A 21,995-nucleotide genomic window follows, 5' to 3' on the forward strand; every position below is an offset into this window, starting at 1 on the left:
TGATTAATGACTTTGAGCATGTTTTCATATGTCTGTTGGCTTTCTGAATGTCCTCTTTTGAAAGGTGTCTATTTAGGTCCTTTGCCCATTTTTTGATTGGATTGTTTATCTTCCTTTTGTTAAGTTGTATGAGTTCCCTATAAATTTTGGAGATTAGGCCCTTATCAGATATGACATTGACAAATATGTTTTCCCACGCAGTGGGTTTTCTCGTTGTTTTGTTGATGGTTTCTTTTGCTGTGCAGAAGCTTTTTATTTTGATGATGTACCATACTTAATGGATGAACGAATGAGGTCCCAAGAATTCTCTTTGTGGTGTTTTCATTGTTCAAATGGACTTGTTTTGAACGTTTATTCTTTCTGAAGTCCTTTCTTTCTGTCTGGCGTCGTTTCCTGCTTTGCTAGCAACTTTTTTTTTTATTTTTTAAAATTCTTTTAAAAATTGTTGCTATTGTCACTATTGTCCTTCTTGAATTGCATAGATTAGATTTAAAGTTTAAGATTAGGAGAAAAATAGCTACAGTATACAAAATAGATTTTCCTTTGTAACAGGACCTACTTGCCCTGCCCCTGAGCTATTTTTCTAGTAGGTAAGGGGTTTTGGCAAAGGAATGAAAAAGCTGATGTTTTCACAGACTTCCCTGTGACCAGCTCTATGCAGGGGATTAAAGGAGCAGTTTGTGAGTCTGGAACTCTTTCTTTCTATGAGAAGTTAATGTCCCCAGCTTCTGGACAGAGCAGGAGGCTTCACTTTAGTACCACATGCTGTTATCAAACCCCCTCCCCCATCCTAACCTCCTCACCTTCCAAACAAATATCTGCACAGTCATAAATAGATTTATAGATTTTTCTGGCTGAAAGTTAGCAAGCAGAGTTTTGGGGTTTGAGGTGTGTGTTTTTTTAATGTGTATAACCCTAAGAAGACTAAGGCAAGACTAGCAGTCATTCTGATCTTATGTGAATTTATTAACTAAAATGATTTCTGTTATAACATCCCATTTGGAGATGTTATACTCTAAGGAAATGGAGAGAGGGCACGCTGGAAACGAGTCGGAAGAGACAGCTCTACTGGGCAGAGGGGATTTGTGCAGGCAGAGGGCATTTTGATGAAGTTTTTTGGCCTCAGATTTAAAGAAAGAGCAAAAGATAAACAGTTATCTCCAGGGTTCTTGCCTCATTTGGGAAGTGCCCCTGCCACACAGTATCCATATTTCTGTGTTTGCTGCTTTATCCAGACTTAGGGACCTTGTGGTGACAGGTCAAGGAGGTCTAGGATACAGAGGTAATGAAGCTTAACAGCACAGATAGCAAAAGGAAAAAGCAGCATACTTATGCATGGAGAAATTTCTAGTTGCAAGCGACCATACATACATGCTTGTAGCTGTGGGGAGACATGGGCTCTGAGACACCAGCTATACTTCCGCTTCAGACATCTATATATCTGGGTGTTTCCCTAGAATGCCAGAGGGTTCAACATGAGCATCCCCATGCCTGGACATCCAGTGAACTTCTCCAGCGTCACCCTGGAGCAAGCCCGCAGGGATGTGGAGCAACTGGAGCAGCTCATCGAAAGCCATGATGTTATCTTTCTGTTGATGGACACCAGGGAGAGCCGGTGGCTTCCTGCCGTCATTGCTGCGAGCAAGAGAAAGGTAAAGTGTGTGTATCCTGGGGCTTTTGTCTCTGGTTGTGATTTAATGCACCATCATCGTAGAGGGAGAAGTCCCCAGCTCACCCTCCCTCCAGAAAAAACATGTGCTTTGTGTGTACTACTGACACGGTGCAAAAGGGCTTCCACTGCAGATTATCTGCCTCACAACCATCATCCAGCATAATAGTTATCCTTCACTGTTTAATTTTCATAGCCCTTTGAGGTACTCTATATTAGAAGGGGTACTCACACTAAAATATAAGCTCCAAGACGGCAAGACTGTCTTATTCACTACTACTTGGTCAGTGACACATTCATTTATTTTGATGGTTAAATAAATTATGGTGCATACATGTGATGGAGTAATATGCAACCATTCATGGTTATGTTTTCAATGAATTTTAATAACATGGAAAATACTACATTATGTTAAATAAGTAAGATAAAATACTATATATATTTTATATCAATTATGCTTATATATAAATGTTTATATCTATGTCTGTTTATAAGGGGGGAGGAAGCAAGAAGAAGGGAGGAAGGGAGAGAAAGAGAATGGGAGATAAAAGGAAAAATAATAGAAAGAAATCCCCCAAGTTATTATAGTAACTGTTTTAGCTGTAAGATTGTTTTAGTTTTCTTTTCTGGTGTGGTTTTTCTGTACTTTTCTAACTTTCTATATAACCAGAAATTTGGGAGAATAAGCTAAATTACAACTAAGAGAAGTTCTCATAATATAAGTAAAAATAAAAGCTGTTCTTGAAAATCTGTGTGAATGGTGAATTGTATAGTATATAAATTATATCTCAAAGCTATTATGAGAATAATCTATGTAGACATGACAGACCATAGCATAATTGTGGAAAGAAGGTGTTTAGGAAATATCAAAATGTGGTTTTATACACCTACCTTTTACCAGCTAAGTGACCTTGAGTAAATTATAGAGGTAACCTCTCTGACTTTCAATATCCTTATCTTTAAATAGAAAATGTTCGCTGGGAGTTTTAAATGAAACTAAAAGAGAAAATTTATGTTAATCACTGTCAAATCTTTTGATTTAATAAGCCCTCAGTGTTGGGTAACTTTTACCAACATTATCTTCTAGTATCTAATTACACTCATATGCAGATACTTAACAAAGTAAATTTTAAAAGTTGACCAAATATGAAATTAGCCACGTCTTAAAATATATGTCTCCTAATTCTAGTCTTTTCTTCCTTGACAGCTGGTCATCAATGCTGCCTTGGGCTTTGACACATTTGTTGTCATGAGACATGGCCTGAAGAAACCTAAGCATCAGGGTGCCGGAGACTTGTGTCCCAGCCACCCTGTGGCACCCGCAGACCTGGGCTCGTCGCTTTTTGCCAACATCCCTGGTTACAAACTTGGCTGCTATTTCTGCAATGATGTGGTGGCCCCCGGAGATGTAAGTGAATTTTTTTGTGTTTCCAAATATTTCCTATAACTGTCTTGTCCATTAGGCTAAAGAGACTCATGACTTTTTATGACTATTTAAATATTGTCTTTTAATAAAGAGAAGAATTCTTCAGTTTAGGGGTGGCATTATCCCACTGTGAGCCTCATTGGCATCATCATCTGTGTATAGCTGTTCCCTGCTCACCAATAAAAATGCAGTGACAAACCATTTTGTGCAAAGCCCAGCAGGGAAATGGATGGACCAGTCCCTGTCATTGCTCAGCACTGTCTCTTGTGTGTAGCTTACTGAAGAGAGCATTAAATGGGGAGTAAGACCCAGATTTTAGTTCTGGCTTGGACACTGCCTAATGGGATAGTTCCAAAGTAAGTCTTTTAGGCTACATGTCCTTCTGCAGAATGGGGCTATGGCTCATAGCTGATCAGATTTAACAAGTAAAAATACAGATTCCCTGTTAACTTTTAATTGTAGGTAAATAATGAATAATATTATAGTATAAGTATGTCCCAAGATCTGCTCATACTAAAAAAGTATTCATTGTTTATTTAAAATTTAATTTCAACTGGTGCCTGGCCAGTGTGGCTCAGTAGTTGAACATCAGCCTATGAACTAGGAGGTCACAGTTCGATTCCCAGTCAGGACATATGCTTGGGTTGTGGGGTCCATACCCAGTGAGGAGTGTGCAGGAAGCAGCCAATCAATGATTCTCTCTCATTATTGATGTTTCTCTGTCTCCCTTTCCCTTCCTCTTTGAAATCAATAAAAATATTTTTTTTAAATATTAAAAAAAGAAAAGAAATACACAGTTACTTTTGTGATATTTTGGTCTCTTTCTCCCTCTCCCTTCCTCTCTCTGAAATTTTTTTAAAATATTAAAAAAAGAAAAGAAATTATATTATTTGAGGCTGAATGTTCTTTGCCAACAGTGAGCATGTGGTTATGTTGTATAACTTTATCATGGAGGAGTTTCATGCTTCAGACAGCCAGAGTTGAGTGGAATAGACCTTTTAGCACATGTCAATGATTGTCTCTCTCTAGTCAACCAAAGACCGGACCTTGGATCAGCAGTGCACTGTGAGTCGTCCAGGACTGGCCATGATTGCAGGAGCCCTGGCAGTGGAATTGATGGTTTCTGTTTTGCAGCATCCAGAAGGGTGAGTTGGCTATTTAGAGATGGGTATTTAAACAAAGAAAGTTTTTGTGTCTCCTTGGCCTTTTCTCAGCCTGACTCTTCTGAGATGTGTGTTGCTCTTTCTTTTCTCAAAAAAATAAGACTTAAAAAAAACCTGGGGTGATTCTTTGGCTGGAAAGAACTTGTCATGCAATCTTTGGGGCTACATCTCTACCTCCTTTTGGATTTAAACTCTCCTAGTTCACTTTGGTGACTCTTTATACAGAAGAATAAAAATTTTGGTACAGGCCTTAGGACTTTCATGCTTTTATTTTATTAGTAACTTTTATCTCCTTAGCCCTGAACATATATATCACATAAGATAGAAATTGTATTTGACGGTGTATTACAGAGATCCATCTTCAGTGACAGCCAAACAGGGCTTTATTTTTCTTATGCAGCAAGAAGCTCAGAGGAAGGCAGTCCAGGGTTGGTACAAAGGCTCTATTATGCTATCAGGTACTCGAGTTCCTTCTTGTCATTCACTAGGCCACTCTTTGCTTTCTTTCTTATTTTTGTCACCTTGTGGTAAAAAAAAAATGGCTGCTCTACCTTCAATATTGCTTCTGTGTTATAGTTAAGAAGAAAGGCACTGGCTGGGTAGCTCAGTTGGTTAGAGTGTCATCACAATACAATAAGGTTGCGAGTTTGATCCCCCGTCAGGGCACATATAAGAATTGACCAATGAATGCATAAACAAGTGGAACAACAAATTGATGTTTTTCTCCTCTCTCTCTGCCCCCTTCGTCGCTCTTTCTCTCCCTCCTCCTTTCTCACTCTAAAATCAATAAATGAAAAATTTTTTAAAAAAGAAGAAGAAAGAAATGAACAAAAGATAAAAGTTGTGCCCACCTGAGGCTTGCCCATCTTTTAAAGAGCTTTCCTGGAAGACTTATCCATTGATTGTAACTTCAGCATCACATGACCTTTCACTCTTAGCTACAAGGGACTCTGACAGTTATCCTGGCTGGGCACATTGCCTCTCTGAATAGAACTGTGATAAGACAGAAGTGGAGATGTGGGGATAAGGATGCATATATAATAACTTAATCAATAAAGAAATTTAAAAAAAAGACAGAAGTGGAGAATGGATGTTGGTTAGGTAACCAGCAGTGTCTGCACACTCATTTTTTAAAAATTCTGTGTATATTTTAATCCCCAGAAGATGTTATTATTGTTATATTGTTGGTATTGTTTTACTAACATTTTCCTTTTTGTTACTTTTAATTTCTTTCTCTGACTTTAAGCTTCCAGCCAAGGGCATTTTCATTCTTCCTGAAGAATACCTTTTATTATCCTTTACATATGCTAGTGACAAATAAATTTGTTTTTGTTTATCTGAAAATGTCTTTGTTTTATCTTTAAGTTTGAAATATATTTTTACTGTGTATAGAATTCTAGATTGGAATTCAACGTGTGGAAAGTATATCCTATTGTCTCTGATTACCTTTTTCTTTGTTGCAGAATTAGGAGTTTATCCTGTTGCTGATCCTTTGATACAATTTGTTTTTCTTCCTCTTCCCCTCCCCCCAGTTGTTCTTAAGCTTTTCTCATTATTGTTGGATTTGAGAAGTTGGACTATGATTTACCTACTGTATTTATTCTGATTGTGTTTTCTATTGCTTCTTGAATTCATGTCTTGATGTTTTTCATCTGTTGTGGAAAATTCTCAGTCATTATCTGTTAAAATATTCTTCTGCCCCTTCTCTCATGCTGCTTTCCTTTTGAGTCTCCAGTGGCATGTCAGTTAGAATCATCTATGCTCTTTTCTGTATTTTCCATCACTTTGTCTTTCTTTGCTTTGGTCTGGCTTATCTTCCAATTTACTAACTCACTTTTTTTCTGTTTCTAATGTACGTTAAAACCATCCACTGAGTTTTAATTTCATTATTAACTGTTTTATTTCCAGAATTTCAACTTTATCTTATTTTACACATTTCCTGTTCTCTGCTAAAGTTGTGATTTTGGTCTTTTTCATTCTTGATAACATTTAACTATGTTTTTCTTTTAAGATCTTATCAGATGTCTCTCTTATCTGGATCTCCTAAGGGTCTTTTCCTATTGTCTATTGTTTTCTTTGGCTTTTGGTTATGTATTGTCTCCTCATAAACCCAGTGTTTGAGAGAGAGAGAGAGAGAGAGAGAGAGAGAGAGAGAGAGAGAGAGAGAGTTTAAGAAAACCTTTTTATTATGGAAAATTCAAACATATGAAAGAAGATATATACATAAATAATAAACCCCTAGTATACACCACCCAGCTTCAGTAATTACGAACACATGGCCAGTCATTATTTACCTGTGCTGCTCTCCATGTTTTCTCCTCCTCTTACTGGCTTATTTTAAATCAAATCCAAGACATAGCATTTTATTCAGAAAAATGTATCTTTTTAGTATGTATATGTCACTGTTTTTATTTTATTTTATTTTTAAAAATACATTTTTACTGATTTCAGAGAGGAAGGGAGAAAGAGATTGAAACATCAGTGATGACAGAATGATTGATCAGCTGCTTCCTGCATGCCCCTACTGGGGTTCGAGCCCACAACCAAGGCATGTGCCCTTGACCGGAATTGAACCTGAGACCCTTCAGTCCATAGGCTGACGCTCTATCCACTGAACCAAACAGACTAGGGCTATGTCACTGTTTTTACATATAAAAAAATTAAAGGCAATTTCTTAATAACATCACATGTCCAATTAGTATTTAAACGTCTCACTTCCTTGAATCTGGTTGGTTATTTGTTTATTTTTATTTTTTTACAGAGAGAAGAAGGGAGAGGGAGAGAGATAGAAACATCAATCAGCTGCCTCCTGCACGCATTCTACCAGGGATCAAGCTGCAACCTGGGCATATGCCCTGATCAGGGATCGAACCAGCAATTTCCTGGTACATGAGTCGATGCTCAACTACTGAGCCACACCAGCCGGGCTGCTTGGTTATTTTTGCTTGAGTACTGGACATTATACCACATATGAACATTTATAGAGATTATGTGATTTACATTTCCTTCTGGCAAACTGCTAGGCCAAGTGGATTATCAGTCCTAGAATTCCTAAGTATAATTAGGATTTGTCTATTTCTGGTTCACCTTTGCTCTGAGGATATAGCCCCAACTCAAAGCTCAGGGTATTTTCCATGGTTCCTCCTTTTGGCAGACCTCAAACTGTGGTTTTCCCTCTAGCCCCATGAGTCTGTCAGTATCCCTGTTCAGCTTCTGATCCTTGCCTACCAAACGTTTTTTGAGGTTGGCAGTCACTTTATGGAAAAAAGCTTCTCTGGCAAATACTTGGTTTACTTCTATGGGCTTCTCTCCTTTCTCAGATCTGCAATTCTTCCATACCTTGGTAGCTCTCTAGGTTTACATATAAGAGGAAACAGATGAGCGGGTTGGTATTCTTTGTTTCAGTTTGACCTTGGGCCTTTTAGTCAATATGTTTAACACATTGTATATATTTTATATTAAAGATACAAAAATTAGCACAATTGTAATCTGGACCTCTACCTTCTCCAAGCAAGGAAAGATCTTACTTTATGACTTAACAATAGAATTAATTCATCTTGTAATAAAGTGAGGCAAAATTGAATTAATTTTAAAAAATAATTTTAAAGAGAAAGAAGTGGCTTCCTGACAGGAAGTATCTAGGAGAAAATCTTGGAGAGCTGATTCTAGGATTTCCTGACACTGACCCCTCTGTCTGCCATGTTTTCACTGGTTGTGGGCTGAAACCAGGTCCTGTGTCGCATGTCTTCTGTGCTGTAAGCAAACACATCATTGTTCAGGAAGGAATGTACTCGTTCTTCTGCCCAATTACTTCCTCACTCTTCTTTCTCCTTCCTGCATTTTGGTAGCATTTACATCAGCTCAAGAAGTTATGGTTGAAACGTTTTTCATTTCAAATTCCAATATGAAAATGTGCTGTGGCGTTTTTTAAGACTGTCTCAGAATAAGCAAGATATCGTAACCAAAAATGGTGCTCAGCAATTTATCTAACTTATTTCTCATTTATTTCTCACAACCATATTATTCCTGTTTTATAGGTGATAGACCTGAAACACAGAGAAGTTAAACAAACTTCTAGTCTTTCTGATTCCAAAACTCAAGCATTTTTTAGTACTGTTCTGCCTTCCCTGCAAGGGAAATCAGTTCTATGCTGCCTAGCAAGGGGCCTTTGGTTATCCTTACAAATCTTACATGGACTGCCTCCAGATCACCCTCACATGTGTTAAACATAAACCTTTATTAAATGAGCTTCTCTAATCATTTCCTTTTCTCAGGGGCTACGCCATTGCCAGCAGCAGTGACGACCGCATGAACGAGCCTCCAACCTCTCTTGGGCTTGTACCTCACCAGGTTAGTGATTTGGAAATGAAATCACAATTCTGGACCTGATCTCAGGGGAAAAGTATTTAGGGTCACTTTACATGTCATCAGCCCAATCCATCTCTTCTTCACCCTACTTACCCTCCACCTCCCTGGGATTTCAGCGAGAGTGCTTTATGACCACTAGGAAAGTATCCCATTCTGCAGATGGTGACAAAATGAAATCATGAACAAACAGCATTACCAGAGTCTTAGATGCATTTAGCATGTTGGTTAGCAGTCTCATAATAGAGGAGAAAAAGAAAGAATGGGCGTTGGAATCAGCCAGACAGAGGTTTAAATAATAGCCCTGCAGTTATTAAGATGGTCTTCCTTGGTCAAGTCACTAAACTTCTGTGAGCCTTAGTTTTCTTATCTATAAAATGGAGACAGTAGTATCTACCTCATTGTAGAGATAAAGGATGATACATAGAAAGGACTCAGCAACAGTGAGTGCCTGTCATAGCCCCTCAGTAAATATGCCTGCTATGTTTGTCGCTGTTGTTTGTTATTATTAATGCCCTGTCCAAATACAAAGCTTTTATAGGCATGTTTAGGAAATGTGCAGCATCAACAAAAAGTGAGTTGTATTTTCAGGAAAAGAATCTGAAGCATCCAAGAAAGGTCCACTGAGAGCAAAAAAGAAAAAAAGTAGTGGAATGAAAATTTAGAATTCATCTTGCCTTTTTAGTAATTCTCTTATTTTATGTTTGGAGGAATGAAGAGGTTTTCTAGTCTTAAGTTTTGAAAATCATTTCTCTAGGTTTCATGTGTGCAGTCAGTTTATAACAGGCAGGCGGTCTTTGTGCATGAAGCGGTGATAGTGTCTGAGGGTCTTGTCTGAGAATTTTCGAGGACAGACTTGCAGATCTGTGCAGGGAGCAGGGTCTATCTCTCTCTCTGCATCCCCTCTGCTCACCTCTCTCATCTGGGACAGCCCTATCATTTTCCAGTTAAAGATGAGAATCGGAGAGGGAAAATTACTTGTCCACAGTCATAGAGTGAGATGGTGGACAAGCTGCAATCCAGACCTAAACTTGGCACTCTGACCAGTACTCTTTCAGAGATTTCCTGACCTGCATATTGGAAGAGTTAGCTTCAAATCGCTACTGCAGCCCTCTTGCATGAAGTCACCCTCTGTAGACCTGTGTTAGTTTCCTAACCATCCCTGAGCCTCAGTTTCCATATCAGTAAAAGCAGGTGCTTTACCTTGTGTCCAGGATTGTCTATAACAAGGCTTTGTAAACCAGAAGACACTGTGCAGTGTGACCTCTCCACCCTGCCTCACAAAGGTGGCATTTATTTGACATGAATGTGTTAATCTTTTCTACGGAAACATTTCCATAGGACCCAACAGACACCATAATAACCTTCCATCGTGAGGAAGCGGTCTTTCAGAGCCAACCTCTGCTCCTCACACTGTCCTTTCATTTGAATCCCCACGCTCTCCTCTTTTGCATGTCTCCTCTTTCTTCTGACCTTGAGATGTGCCCTCATCTCCATTACAGTTTGCATACTGAAAGGGGCCTTAATTAAATTTTCAGTCATGCCCCTGCACTGGTTTCCTTCTTTAAGTCCTTTATGTTAAATTACCACAGTTGTAGTTTTCTCAGTGCTGAGGCCAGAGGGCAAAACAGTCCCTTTATCCAAGGGGTCCAGTGTCAAAATGCATGTGCCCATGTTTTTAAAGTACTATGGCAACTAATCCCTCTCCGTGTTATTTACTCCCATTGAGCCTTGCAATTGTTTGTCAATCATCAACTCTTCTAGTTCTTTCTCTTGATTTTCAAATGTCTGAAGGATTATTTTGGTTGTTGGTCATCTCTTCATTTGGCCTTTTCAAAGGCTAAAGAGTAATGCAGCCATATATGGGGAAAGCGCAGTGTTTGTGTGTGTGTGTGTGTGTGTGTGTGAGAGAGAGAGAGAGAGAGAGAGAGAATTACTTGTTTACATTATTTCAAATTTTGAGCCTTTATTTTTAGCTACTTTCTAAAAAAGAAAGTGGAGAAAGAACTTGAAAATTATTAAGCAGGGTTGTGTGTTCCCTATTTATAGGCTTTACATTTCTTTTGTGTGTGTTTTTAAGTGGAGTCCATTTATGCAGCTGTGTTTGGGTTAGGAGAACATCCTTTCCACAAAAGCGCGGGGCTGTGTTGCAATGCCCTGTTGCAGACTCAGCATTTCCCTCGTCCTCTTCCTGGCTCTCCGAGACTAATGGTTTCCTGTCGGAGAGGAATCCTGTCAGCCGCTTGTCTGCTCTATATAGAGAGTGCCCAGTGATGTTTCCTGGGCTCATTTTCCTCAGTTCCCAGAGGAGAGTGTTTATCAGTTGACCCGTGGAAGGAGCTGTAGTAGGAAAGTGATAGTCCTTGGACAGAGCATCACAGGGCCCCCAACCAGAAACTCATTGTGTAATCTGGGGGAAGATGCCTAAGTAGCCTGCACTCATTGTGTCTGCTCTCCTCCGTCCCTGACCTGGGAGGCTTAAAGATTACTTTGTTGATCTCTTTGTGGGACCATAGCCAGAATTTAGCCCATCCAGAGATTGACCAAGTGCAAAAAGAGGCTTGATTAGGCCCTGAAATTCAGTGAGAGTCAACCTGGAAAAAAAAAAAAGCCCCTCTTACTCAATTTGAAAACCATAAAAAAACCATTTGAAGGTGAGAAAATAGGCTTATAGGTTTGTTCTTTTTTAAAGTCTCTGGCACAGTATACATGAACGGGATTCTGTAAGCAGGCAGTAGTAAGTATAAGCCACTTTCTGTCTACAAAGAGTGATTTTTTAATTTGTCATTTTATTGATGTGTAAAAGACATAGAGAATCACACAAATCCTTACGTTTACAGCTTTATTATAAAGCAAACACTCATGCACCCAGCAGACAGATAAAAATAAAGGTTATCAGGCATTCCCAAAGCCCCCCTCGCGCTTATTAGTGCCTCCTTCCTACACAGAGGCAAGCATCTCTTAACTCCACACCACGGGAGACTTTTGTCTAATTTTGGACTTTCTATAAGTGAAATCATATAGTATATACTCTTTGGAATCTGAATTCTTTTCTAGAGAGAACTTTTTATTGTAGATTGTAGCACAGTATTATTTCCTCTATGGCCCGTCAAGTGGGATATTTTATTTTTTTAAAAAAGGTCTTTTCCTGGCTCTTGGGGTGGTGGCTGAGTACTGTGAGGCCAGACTCTTTTTCTTAGTTCTTTGGTGAGAGGCACAGTTCAGGAGCTATAAAATGGATAAGCCATTCCTGATACCTCCAGGAAGTTGATTTGCATGCTGGCGAGAGATTCTGAATGTGACAGAAGTTGTCCCTTATGAAGCTGCTGATCATTTGGCTGGACATCCATTAACGAATGAATAACAAGGTGGCAGTGCAACAGTCATTCAAACACCCTGGTCATTAATATTGCAGTCCTGGTCTTATCCCATTTGTGGACTAGGCAGTGCACGTCTTTTGTCTTTGGGTGAATGCACTCTTGGTTCTCAAGTACTGATGAATAAAGACCCTGAATGTGTATGTTCTTCCTTGGGGTTTGGACTTGCCAACCCCATGATTCTCTCAGGCTCTTGAATTCTTGCTTTTAGTTACTTTCAGAAAAGTAGAACAAAGCCCAAACTAGGACAGGACCCTGGGAGGGACCTGGCCTGGGAAATCTCTAAGGAGGCAAATGCTGAGATAGAGCTTGGTCTCTCTAGGCAGGCCTTGGACTAGTTATTTGACCTCTCTGCAGAGGCTGTGCCCCACAAATCCTCAGGCCTTTATCTTTTAATAAGTTCTCTTTACTGTGCTCAAGAAATGCTTATCTCAGTGTGTGTTTAGGGATATGGGCAGACTGCCTACTGAGAAAGAAGGTTAAAAACATAAGTGATATGAGCGTATTTCCTGAGTTATAGCCCAAGAAAAGAAATCTCCTTCCTCTTCTGGTTCTATACTTCTCAGATTGATAACTGGAAATGGCAAGAAAAGTGGACAGTCCAAATGTCTGCTGTTTCACCATATCAGCTGTTGTGGTTTATAACCTACTCATCCTCCCTCCCTCCATTCAATCCCTTCTACAAATGATCCCCAAACACTGACTCTGTGCCAAGCACCACTCAGCTCAGAGAGGTTAAGTAGTTGGCACAGGATCACCCAGTGTTTAGTTCCATTTACTTTTGGAGTCATCTGAGGTGTTAGATGTACCCATTTGGATGTGGTGGAATCTGTTCCAGTGGGGTGGCACCTGAATGAGGATGTGGGTACAAGACCAGCAGTATCTGGGCTTCCTGTGTGAGACCCTAGAATAAGAGGGGGATTCCCTTTCCTTGGTACACAAAGGAGAGGATAAAATACAGATAGTGTCAGAGTTCAGAAGCATCTCAGGTAGCATCTCATCCCAAGAGAACTTGGGTATAAGTTTATCAGTTGAAGGATGTTACTTATGCCCCAGGAGTTCTGCTCCCTGATGAGGCTGTCCTGTTTGAGAGGTCCCACATGCAAGCCAGTCAGAAGGCTATGTATGGTCATTCAGATCTGATTAGAATCCCAACTTTGCCTCTTAATCTTATTTTCACCCATTCATTCATTAGCTCATTTTACAAAAGAATTTGAAGCAGCTCTTGCCACTTGTATTTGTGTGACCTCTCTGAACTTCATATCTTACATCAGTAAAATGGGGATATTCCTATGTAATAAAAGGATAATATGCAAATCAACTGAACGGCGGAAAGACCAGTTGCTATGAAGCGCTGCTCAGCCACAAGCTGGGCTGACAGCTGGCGAGCACAGTGGCGGTGGTGGGAGCCTCTCCAGCCTCCTCAGCAGCACTAAGGATGTCCAACTGCAGGGAGCTGGCCTAAGCCGTCAGTCGGACATCCCCTGAGAGCTCCTGGACTCTGAAAGGACACAGGCTGGGCTGAGGTACAACACCCCTCCTGCCCCCGAGTGCACGAATGTCATTCACCCGGCTTCTAGTAATATAATAAACTCCTGGGATTCATGTACAGAATAAATTATATGACATTTACTAAGCGCTAGCACAGTTCTGAGCACATAAGAGACACTTGTAGATGTTGGTTTTATCTTCCCCTTTCACTTTTAATTAAAATGGTAAAGTGGGAGCTTATCTACTCTCCTAAAAATTAAATTACAAATAATCTCATAAAACTCTGGAAGCAGTGAGTGAGTAGGGAACAGTTGGCAGGATTAGTTCCATTATGCAGAACTTTTCTAATGATGACACTGGCTCATTTCCAGCTTACTTCTGCCCCATGGAGACTCCAGTTAGATGAGAGGTGGGCCAGTAGTAGTAGCTGAAGCTGTTGTCCGAAACAAAGACCACTGTGGTGTGCGTAGGGTTTTGCAGTTGCTAAACTCTCCATTTTGGCATTGAATTTGATTAAGACTCTTTTCAACATCCAACAGTGATCTGGGGTTTGGAGTCCGTTTTTATTTATGCAAACTCCAAGCTCAGGAAATATTGCCAAGCCTGCTAGAAACTTGTGTGAATTAAAGCAGTAGATTCCAGTTGTGGTTGCAACTGTGCCTTCTCAGATGGCTGTTTCTGGGCTTTGGATCATCACTTCCCATCAAGGAGAGGCAGGCTTGGGGCTCCAGTTGATTTTACTCAGCTGAGGTGCTAACAGCAGCATGGAAGGGACCCCTTCTATTCCTGATCGGTTCATTTTGTATCCAGCTGGGCATAATCCACTGAAGATAACTTAATCCTCCCAGGCTCTGATAGCAGCCATCTAGATGCTGAGTTTTTCGTTCTGGGTGTTTTTTTGTGTGTTTTGGTGTTTGTTTTTAAATTTCTCTGGCCTTCTCTTTTTTTTTTCTTCTTTCTTTCTTTAACTCCTCCTTGCTTTCATCTCCCAGACTTTGGAGCCAGAAATAACAGAACTGAGTATCCTGGCTTTGCTACTTGGGAGTTGTAGAACCTTGGGCAAACCATTCCACCTCACTGAACCTTGATTTCTTATCTGGAATGTGGGGGAGGGCACTGGATAGTAGTGAGGAGCATAGGAAAACACCCAAGAGCACTAGGCACAGGAATGGCACTTAATAAATGTCAGTGCTCCCCTTCCTCCTCCAGACCATCATTTTCCACATTATTCTAGGCATGCCTTCCTGCCACAGTTAGGAGGGAGCAGTTGTTTATGTGGAAGGAAAGAGGGAGAGGAATAAGCACTTTCTGGGAGGCATAGGAGAGGCAGAGAAGATGGGTGAGAAGGGTGCTCAGTGATTTGGAAACTCCAAAAGGTGGCCAGTGTATCTGTAAAAGAGAGTTGGGGGGTGGGGGGTGAGACAGTGGAGGAGGAGAGGCAGGCAGGATCTCATAGGCCATTTTAAAGGTTTGAACCTTCAACCCAGGGGCAACAGAAAGCCGTTGAGAAATTATAAATTAAGTCATGATAAGGTTTGGGTGCTGCACGGAGAATAGACTGGAGGCAGTATGAGTGGATCTGGGTATAGAATTAATTTAACGTCTTAAGGCATTAAGTGGAAGACAGCCTGATCCAGGGGCTCCCACATCTGGCTGTGTATCAGAATCACCTCGGTAGCCATTTCACAATACACATTTTCCAGCCCAGATTCATGAAGTGACCTTCGGTATTTGAGAACCACAGCTTCAGTCTATAAAAATGGCTTTTTTTGGTAGCATCCTATGGGACAAAGTACGTAACTTGTCGAGGTAACACAGACCAAATTCTGCTCTTTGAACATGCCTTTGAGTTGTGTGCTCCCACCAATGCTACCCCCGCCCTCCCTCTTCCCCTCCCCCTATCCCAAGCAGGTGTTCCTGCTTGTGAGCCTTTGGATGCTAATTAGATGCACAAAGGTGTGTGTGTTAAATTCAGGCCGATCTACCCCCCATCCTGCTCAGAACACCATGGAAGTGAGGCCGAACGAGCATTTAAAGTCCCTGCTCTGATGCTTTTTCCTTTCTGCGGTGTTTTTACTTATCCTGGTGAGAAGAGCATGTCCTGTTTATAAGGCCCTGTTAGCCCAATGCAGATATCACCAAGTGCCTCATGGATGCCTGACAATGGAGATTTCAGTTCAAGCTGCTTTTGTCCTTTGTGGTCCTGGGGTGCTGAGAGGTAAGGGAGTCAAGAATCTACAGCTAATTATATTTCTTCTAAGTCTGTCATTCCCAGGTGGGTTTTTAAGTATTCAAATGGTAGCACATATTGTAGAGTAGTTTTAGACACAAAGTATTTTTTTCCTAGAAGGCTACACAGGAAACTGATGTTGATTATTTTGGGGAAGAGGGGTTGGGGGCAGTTGAGACCTATACTTCCATTTGTACTTTTCTGTACGGTTTTGAAAATGTTAATGAAGATTTTTTTTTTTACATCACCTTTTTGGAGGTATAATTTATATACAATAAAATGCACCCATTTTAAGTGTGCATTTTAATGAGTTTTGACAAGTATACACTCGTATATAATCACCACCACCACAAACAAGATCTAGAACATTCCCAATCACCCCCAAAATGTCCTTTGTGCCTCTTCCAAGGTAATATCCCCACTCTCGGCCCCAGGCAACCACTGGTTAGATTTTCATATGGGCCATTTTAATTTTTTATTTTCTGTATTAAGAGAAAATAACTTAATCTACATTTTTTAAAATGAATAAAATGTTTAGTTAGGCAGGCAATGTTTGACCCTCCTAAGGAATCCCTCTTACTTTCCAAAAGCTAGGTAGAGAGGCATGTGTGTTTGTGAAATAGGCAGCTTTTCTCTCACTCCAGAGTGGGGAGATTGAGAAGCCAGTATTCCAAAGAGGCCATTTCAAAGGAAGTTAAATATTTCACTTAAAAAAAGGAAAAGTGTAGTTAATATGCTATGGGAATACGGGTTATTTTTTTGTTTGCTCTTTTGTTTTCTGTCATGTGTTGTTTTTATTATAGGTAGAGTTAAATTTTTTAAATAGCTGTTTAATATCTACTTCCTCTAAGGAAAGATTGCAGCAAATATTAGTAATAGAATAAGAGTTTAGAGTAAGCTGTCTGCAATCCCAAAAGTTAGAGAATTTACTTTGAGCAATGTCAAGAACCCTTAGTTCCTACATGAAGGGAGAAATAACTTTAATATCATTTGTAAAGCCTTTTCATTAAATGTTAATTTAGATGGAGCCTAAATTAGGTGGGAGTGGTGGTACTATTTCTACAAAATGGGGAAAGAAAGAGAGGCTTGCTAACTACTTCCATCTGTTTCAAAGAACAGAAAGGTGTAAATAAGGTTGGTAACTAAAAGCATTTGTTTCACATGCTTGCCTGATGAGAATCCCCTGGGGCTCCTGTGAAACATACAGATTCTCAGGCCTTACCCCAGACCTTTGGAATCAAGTTCCAGGCGATTCTTATCAGGCAAGTTCAGAAAAGTACTGAAGGAGCATATTGCTTTACTTCAGTGGTTCCCAACCTTGGCTGCACATTAGAATCACCTGGGAATCTTTAAAATCCTGATTTCTGGGCCTCATCCTCCGGAAATTCTGTTTCTTTGTTATGGGGTGCAGCCAAGGTTGAGAACCACTGCTTTACATACTTCGTACACTTCTAAGTAGGAAGGTGATGATGAAGTTTTCTCCAAGTAAGGGACAAATTCTTAGAATTTTTGTGATTATGAATCGGGGTCTGTCCTCTCTAAATTGGTGTGAATATGTTTATTAAGATTGCCTATGAAACCTGGATTTTGGATTTCTCTGGGATGTCTAAGGAAGGTGCTAAAATTTTAAGTAACAACCTCTGCTCTTTAGCTTTTACGCATTTCTTGTAAGATTGAGGGAATGTAGGTCCTGTTGTGGAAGCTCAGTGCCTTTGTAATAGTGAGGATTTAAACATTGTTGGGGAAGGCCTTCAAATTGCCTGGATGGTGGTAAATTGGAGGGGTTTTTTTGTGTTTTCTCTGTAGAGTTTAGATATTAATAATTTGGTAAGCTTTGGGGTGTTGGTGTTTATATCATTTCATAATGAATGATATTGAGTATCTTTTATGAGCCAGTCACTGTGCTGTGGGCAAATGCGAATATTGCAACCTGTGTCTTGCCCTCTAAAAACAAGAGAGATAAGTAATTTTTAAAAAATAACTATAGCACACAGGTTGATCCTAAATTCATATGGAAAAGCAAAGGACCCAGAATAGCCAAAATAATCTTGGGGGGGGAAAGAATAAAGTCGGAAGACTCACACTTCCCAGTTTCAAAACTTACTGTAAAGCTACAGTAGTCAAGACAGTGTAGTGCTATCATAGGATAGTCAGATAGATCAACAGAATAGAATTGAGAGTCCAGAAATGAACCCTTACATTTATGGTCATTTGCTGATAGTTCGGGGGGGTGGAGGGGAGGAGAAGAGTCTTTCCAAAAAAGGGTTGGGACAATTGGATTCCCACATGCAAAGTAGGGATTTTCAACCTTTACCTTGCACCATATACAAAAATGAACTCACCCAGCTGATGTGGCTCAATGGTTGAACACATCAATAAAAAACATATTTTAAAAAATGAACTCAAAATGGAAGACAAACCTAAATGTAAGAGCTAAAACCGTAAGACTTGAAGTAAGCATAATAAATCTTCATGATCTTTATTACACAATGATTTCTTATATATGGCACCAAAAGACCAAGCAACAGAAGAAAAAATAAACAAGACTTCATGAAAATAAAGTTTTGTGCTTCAAAGAACATCATCAGGAAAGTGAAAAGAAACCTACAGAATGGGAGAAAATATTTGCAAATCATATATCTGATAAGAAACTTGTATCCAAAATATAGAGAGAGCTCTTCAAATTAACAATAAATAGAAAACCCAGATTAAAATTTGGCAAGTAATTTGAACAGACATTTCTCCAAAGAAGATATACAAACAGTCAAGAAGCACATAGGAAAATGCTCAAAATTAGTAATCATTAGAGAAATGCAAATAAAACCCACAGTGAGATATCACTTTACAGTCACTGGAATGACTATAATAATGATTTTTTTTAAAAGGCAATAAGTATTGACAAGAAGGTGGAGAAATTGGGAACCTCATACCTTGCTGGCAGGAATGTCACTTTGGAAAACAGTATAGCAGTTCCTCAATATATTAAGCATATAGTTACCATCTGACACATTGATTCCACTCTGTGTAAAGAAAGGCCTATCAACTGATGGCTGGATAAACAAAATGGTATATCTATACAGTGGAATATTGTTTGACAATAAAAAGGAATGAAGTACAGGTACATGATGCAATATGGGTAAAAACATTATGCTTAGTGAAAGAAGACAGTCTTGTATGATTCCCTTTATAGGGAATAAGCAAAATAGGCAAATTAATAGACATAGAAGGCAGATTAATTGGCAAGTGCTGTAAAATGTGGAGAATGGGGACTGATTGCTTATGAGTTCTAGGTTTCTTTTTGGGGTAATGAAAATATTCAGAAAATAGATACTGGTGATGGTCATACACCTCCATAAATATATAAAAGCCACTGAATTGTATGCTTTAAAAAGACAAATTTTATGTTACATTAATTCAGTGGTTCTCAACCTGTGGGTCGCGACCCCTTTGGCAGTCGAACGACCCTTTCACAGGGGTCGCCTAAGACCATCCTGCATATCAGATATTTACATTACGATTCATAACAGTAGCAACATTACAGTTATGAAGTAGCAACGAAAATAATTTTATGGTTGGGTCACAACATGAGGAACTGTATTTAAAGGGCCAGAAGGTTGAGACCACTGCATTAATTATATTTTAATAAATCTGTAATTTAAAAAAACACCTATTACACAAGGTATTTTTGATGGTAAATGCCAAAAAGAGGAATTTCAGATGATAGAAACATTATTTCTAAGTGGGTGGTAGGTTAAAGGTTTATGAAAGAAGTGTGTTTGAGTTGAATGACTTTTAAGGAAGATAAAGATTTGGATATGTAGTTATTTCCAAAAGGAAGAATTCTGAGTCCCAGAATTTAGCATGAGACAAACTATGAAATCCGGGAATGTCTTTGGAATGGATGTTGTAGTTCAGCTTAGCATTTGTATGGGGCCTGTGAAAAGATTTAATCCAAGACATAATTAGAAGGGCTGGTTGGGCCCAGATTAGGGGGAATCTTAAATGCCAGAATAAGGAATTCTCTGCTGAATTTGATTAGCTTCAGGAACTTGATTAAAAATGACACACCTTCCTGGCCTGTATGGCTCAGTGGTTGAGCATTGACCCATGAACCAAAAGTTCCCTGGTTCTATTCCAGGTCAGGGCACATGCCTGGGTTACTTAATGGGCTCGATCCCCAGTAGAGGGTGTGCAGGAAGCAGCGGATCTATGTCTCTCTCTCTCATCAATGTATCTGTTTCTCCTTCCCTGTCCCTTCCTCTCTAAAATCAATAAAAACATATACAGTGGAACCTCTTTTCTCAAATAGCTCCCTCTCTAACAATTCACTTCTTAACCTGGCAACCCTTTCATGCTGATATCAGTATGATCAGTCATGCATCTCTCAGGTGACAAAGGAGAGAATGAGTGAATATGAGTTGGTTTACCACAGTTAAAATCTCAGGATATTGTACTGTGAATATTTTCATGTCTTTTTGCTTTTGTTGGTGCTTATAATTATTAAATTTTCATTTTTTATTGTATATTTTCTTTCCTTTTTGTTAAATTTTCATTAACATTTCATGTCTGTTTTGTTTTTAAAGTTTATAGATTAAACAGTACAATAGACATGTACTATATATAAGAAAGGTTAAAATGGAATTATTTGGGGGTCTGGAACTGATGTGAATTAATTTACATTATTTCTAATAAGAAAAAATGATTCGGTGAGGTTCCATTGTATTTTTAAAAATTTGACACATCTCAGAGCTTTATATTAGAAAAATTAATCAACAGCAGAATGTTACATTAAATGGAAGGGAGAGAGCTCACCTGTGAAGATACCCATTAGGAGTCTGTTGACATTGGTTTGGGAAGAAGGCTTTCCTCTTTTAAATTACCTAAAATTGGAATTACTTCGATTAGAGTTCTGGATCTTCTGATACCAACTTGATGAATCTGAAAAGCCTCACACGCACTTGTTACTCTACTTCATTTCCTGGGAAAATGAATCACAGTTTCCTAGTAAAGAGCTGTCTGGCTTATTAAACAATTGCTTGGCCCACCCATTCAATTCAGCTCCTTTTTCTTCTATGGCTCGCCATCTGTGTTATTGTTTTTGTTTTCTTTCCTTCCTCCCTTTCCTTTTTCTCTCTTTTGTTCCTAACTGGGTCTTCTGTCTCCCTTCCCTTCAGCTTTCCCTCCCCATCTCCAAACATGAGACAATTTAGAGAAAATTACCAGTATTTTTTTAATATAACAGAAAGAAAGTTTGATATTGGCTATATAAAGACAAGAGAATGAAGAAATCTTTCCATGATACCATATAGACGGTGTCAATATGCTACTAATGATAAAATTTTTTCCAGGTAAATTTTGTATTAAATGAAAATTCTTTCAAGCCTTTAACTTCCAGATCTCATGAGGATCTCAGCATTCCCATTTGTGTCTTGCCATTAAAGTCTTCTCTGCCAGTTTGATGTCTTCTGTTTTGATGTCCCGAATAGCAAACTTAAGACCATGACTGTGCTTCAAGTACTGCATTATAAGTGGCCACCACATTCCTGAGACATAGGGAACTAAAAGATTGTCAACCTTTCAGAGATTCAAGATGAGGTTATCTAAATTTTCCCAACTATATGAATTATCATTTCTACCAAACACTTTTGTTTTTGGATTACATTGATAAGGACATTTAAAAGATGGCTACAGGTATTTTTTCAAGGTTAGATTTTTCAGTATGCACATGTAGTTACTGTTAGCTGCCGTGGGTATACAGATAGAGTTACCCAAATTCAGAAGGAAGCCTGTCTCTTTAAAGCAATGGTTCTCAACCTTCCTAATGCCGCGACCCTTTAATACACTTCCTCATGTTATAGTGACCCCCAACCGTAAAATTATTTTCGTTGCTACTTTATAACTGTAATGTTGCTACTGTTATGAATCGTAATGTAAATATCTGATATGCAGGATGTATTTTCATTGTTACAAATTGAACATAATTAAAGCGTAGTGATTAATCACAAAAACAATATGTAATTATATATGTGTTTTCCGATGGTCTTAGGCGACCCCTGTGAAAGGGTTGTTCGACCCCCAAAGGGGTTGCGACCCACAGGTTGAGAACCGCTGCTAAAGAGTCAGTCAGGCTCTGTGTGTTTTGCGGGGAGTGTTGGTAGGGTGGCTAAATATGACCCTGGTGTATGGGTTGGTTCTTTTACGCTACACAAGTTAAGTTTGTGTTGAGACCTCATATTGAAGACTAATGCTGTGATATCCTGAGAGAAGGGGAAAG

General features: G+C 39.2%; 1 protein-coding gene across 4 annotated transcripts in view; it reads left to right on the forward strand.

The window, feature by feature from the left end:
- The window catches only part of ATG7 (autophagy related 7), a 239,242-nt gene that overhangs the window by 63,992 nt on the left and 153,255 nt on the right, over positions 1 to 21,995 (forward strand). For all 4 annotated transcript variants that reach the window (XM_006758276.2, XM_015560374.1, XM_015560375.1 and 1 more), the window contains exons 13-16: positions 1,458 to 1,652; positions 2,877 to 3,077; positions 4,125 to 4,240; positions 8,533 to 8,608. In XM_006758276.2, coding sequence (XP_006758339.1) covers positions 1,458 to 1,652; positions 2,877 to 3,077; positions 4,125 to 4,240; positions 8,533 to 8,608 — 588 coding nt within the window. The remainder of the gene's footprint in view (positions 1 to 1,457; positions 1,653 to 2,876; positions 3,078 to 4,124; positions 4,241 to 8,532; positions 8,609 to 21,995) is intronic.

The sequence above is a fragment of the Myotis davidii genome, unplaced genomic scaffold (genome assembly GCF_000327345.1).
Source record: "Myotis davidii unplaced genomic scaffold, ASM32734v1 scaffold73, whole genome shotgun sequence".
NCBI classification, from domain to species: domain Eukaryota; kingdom Metazoa; phylum Chordata; class Mammalia; order Chiroptera; family Vespertilionidae; genus Myotis; species Myotis davidii.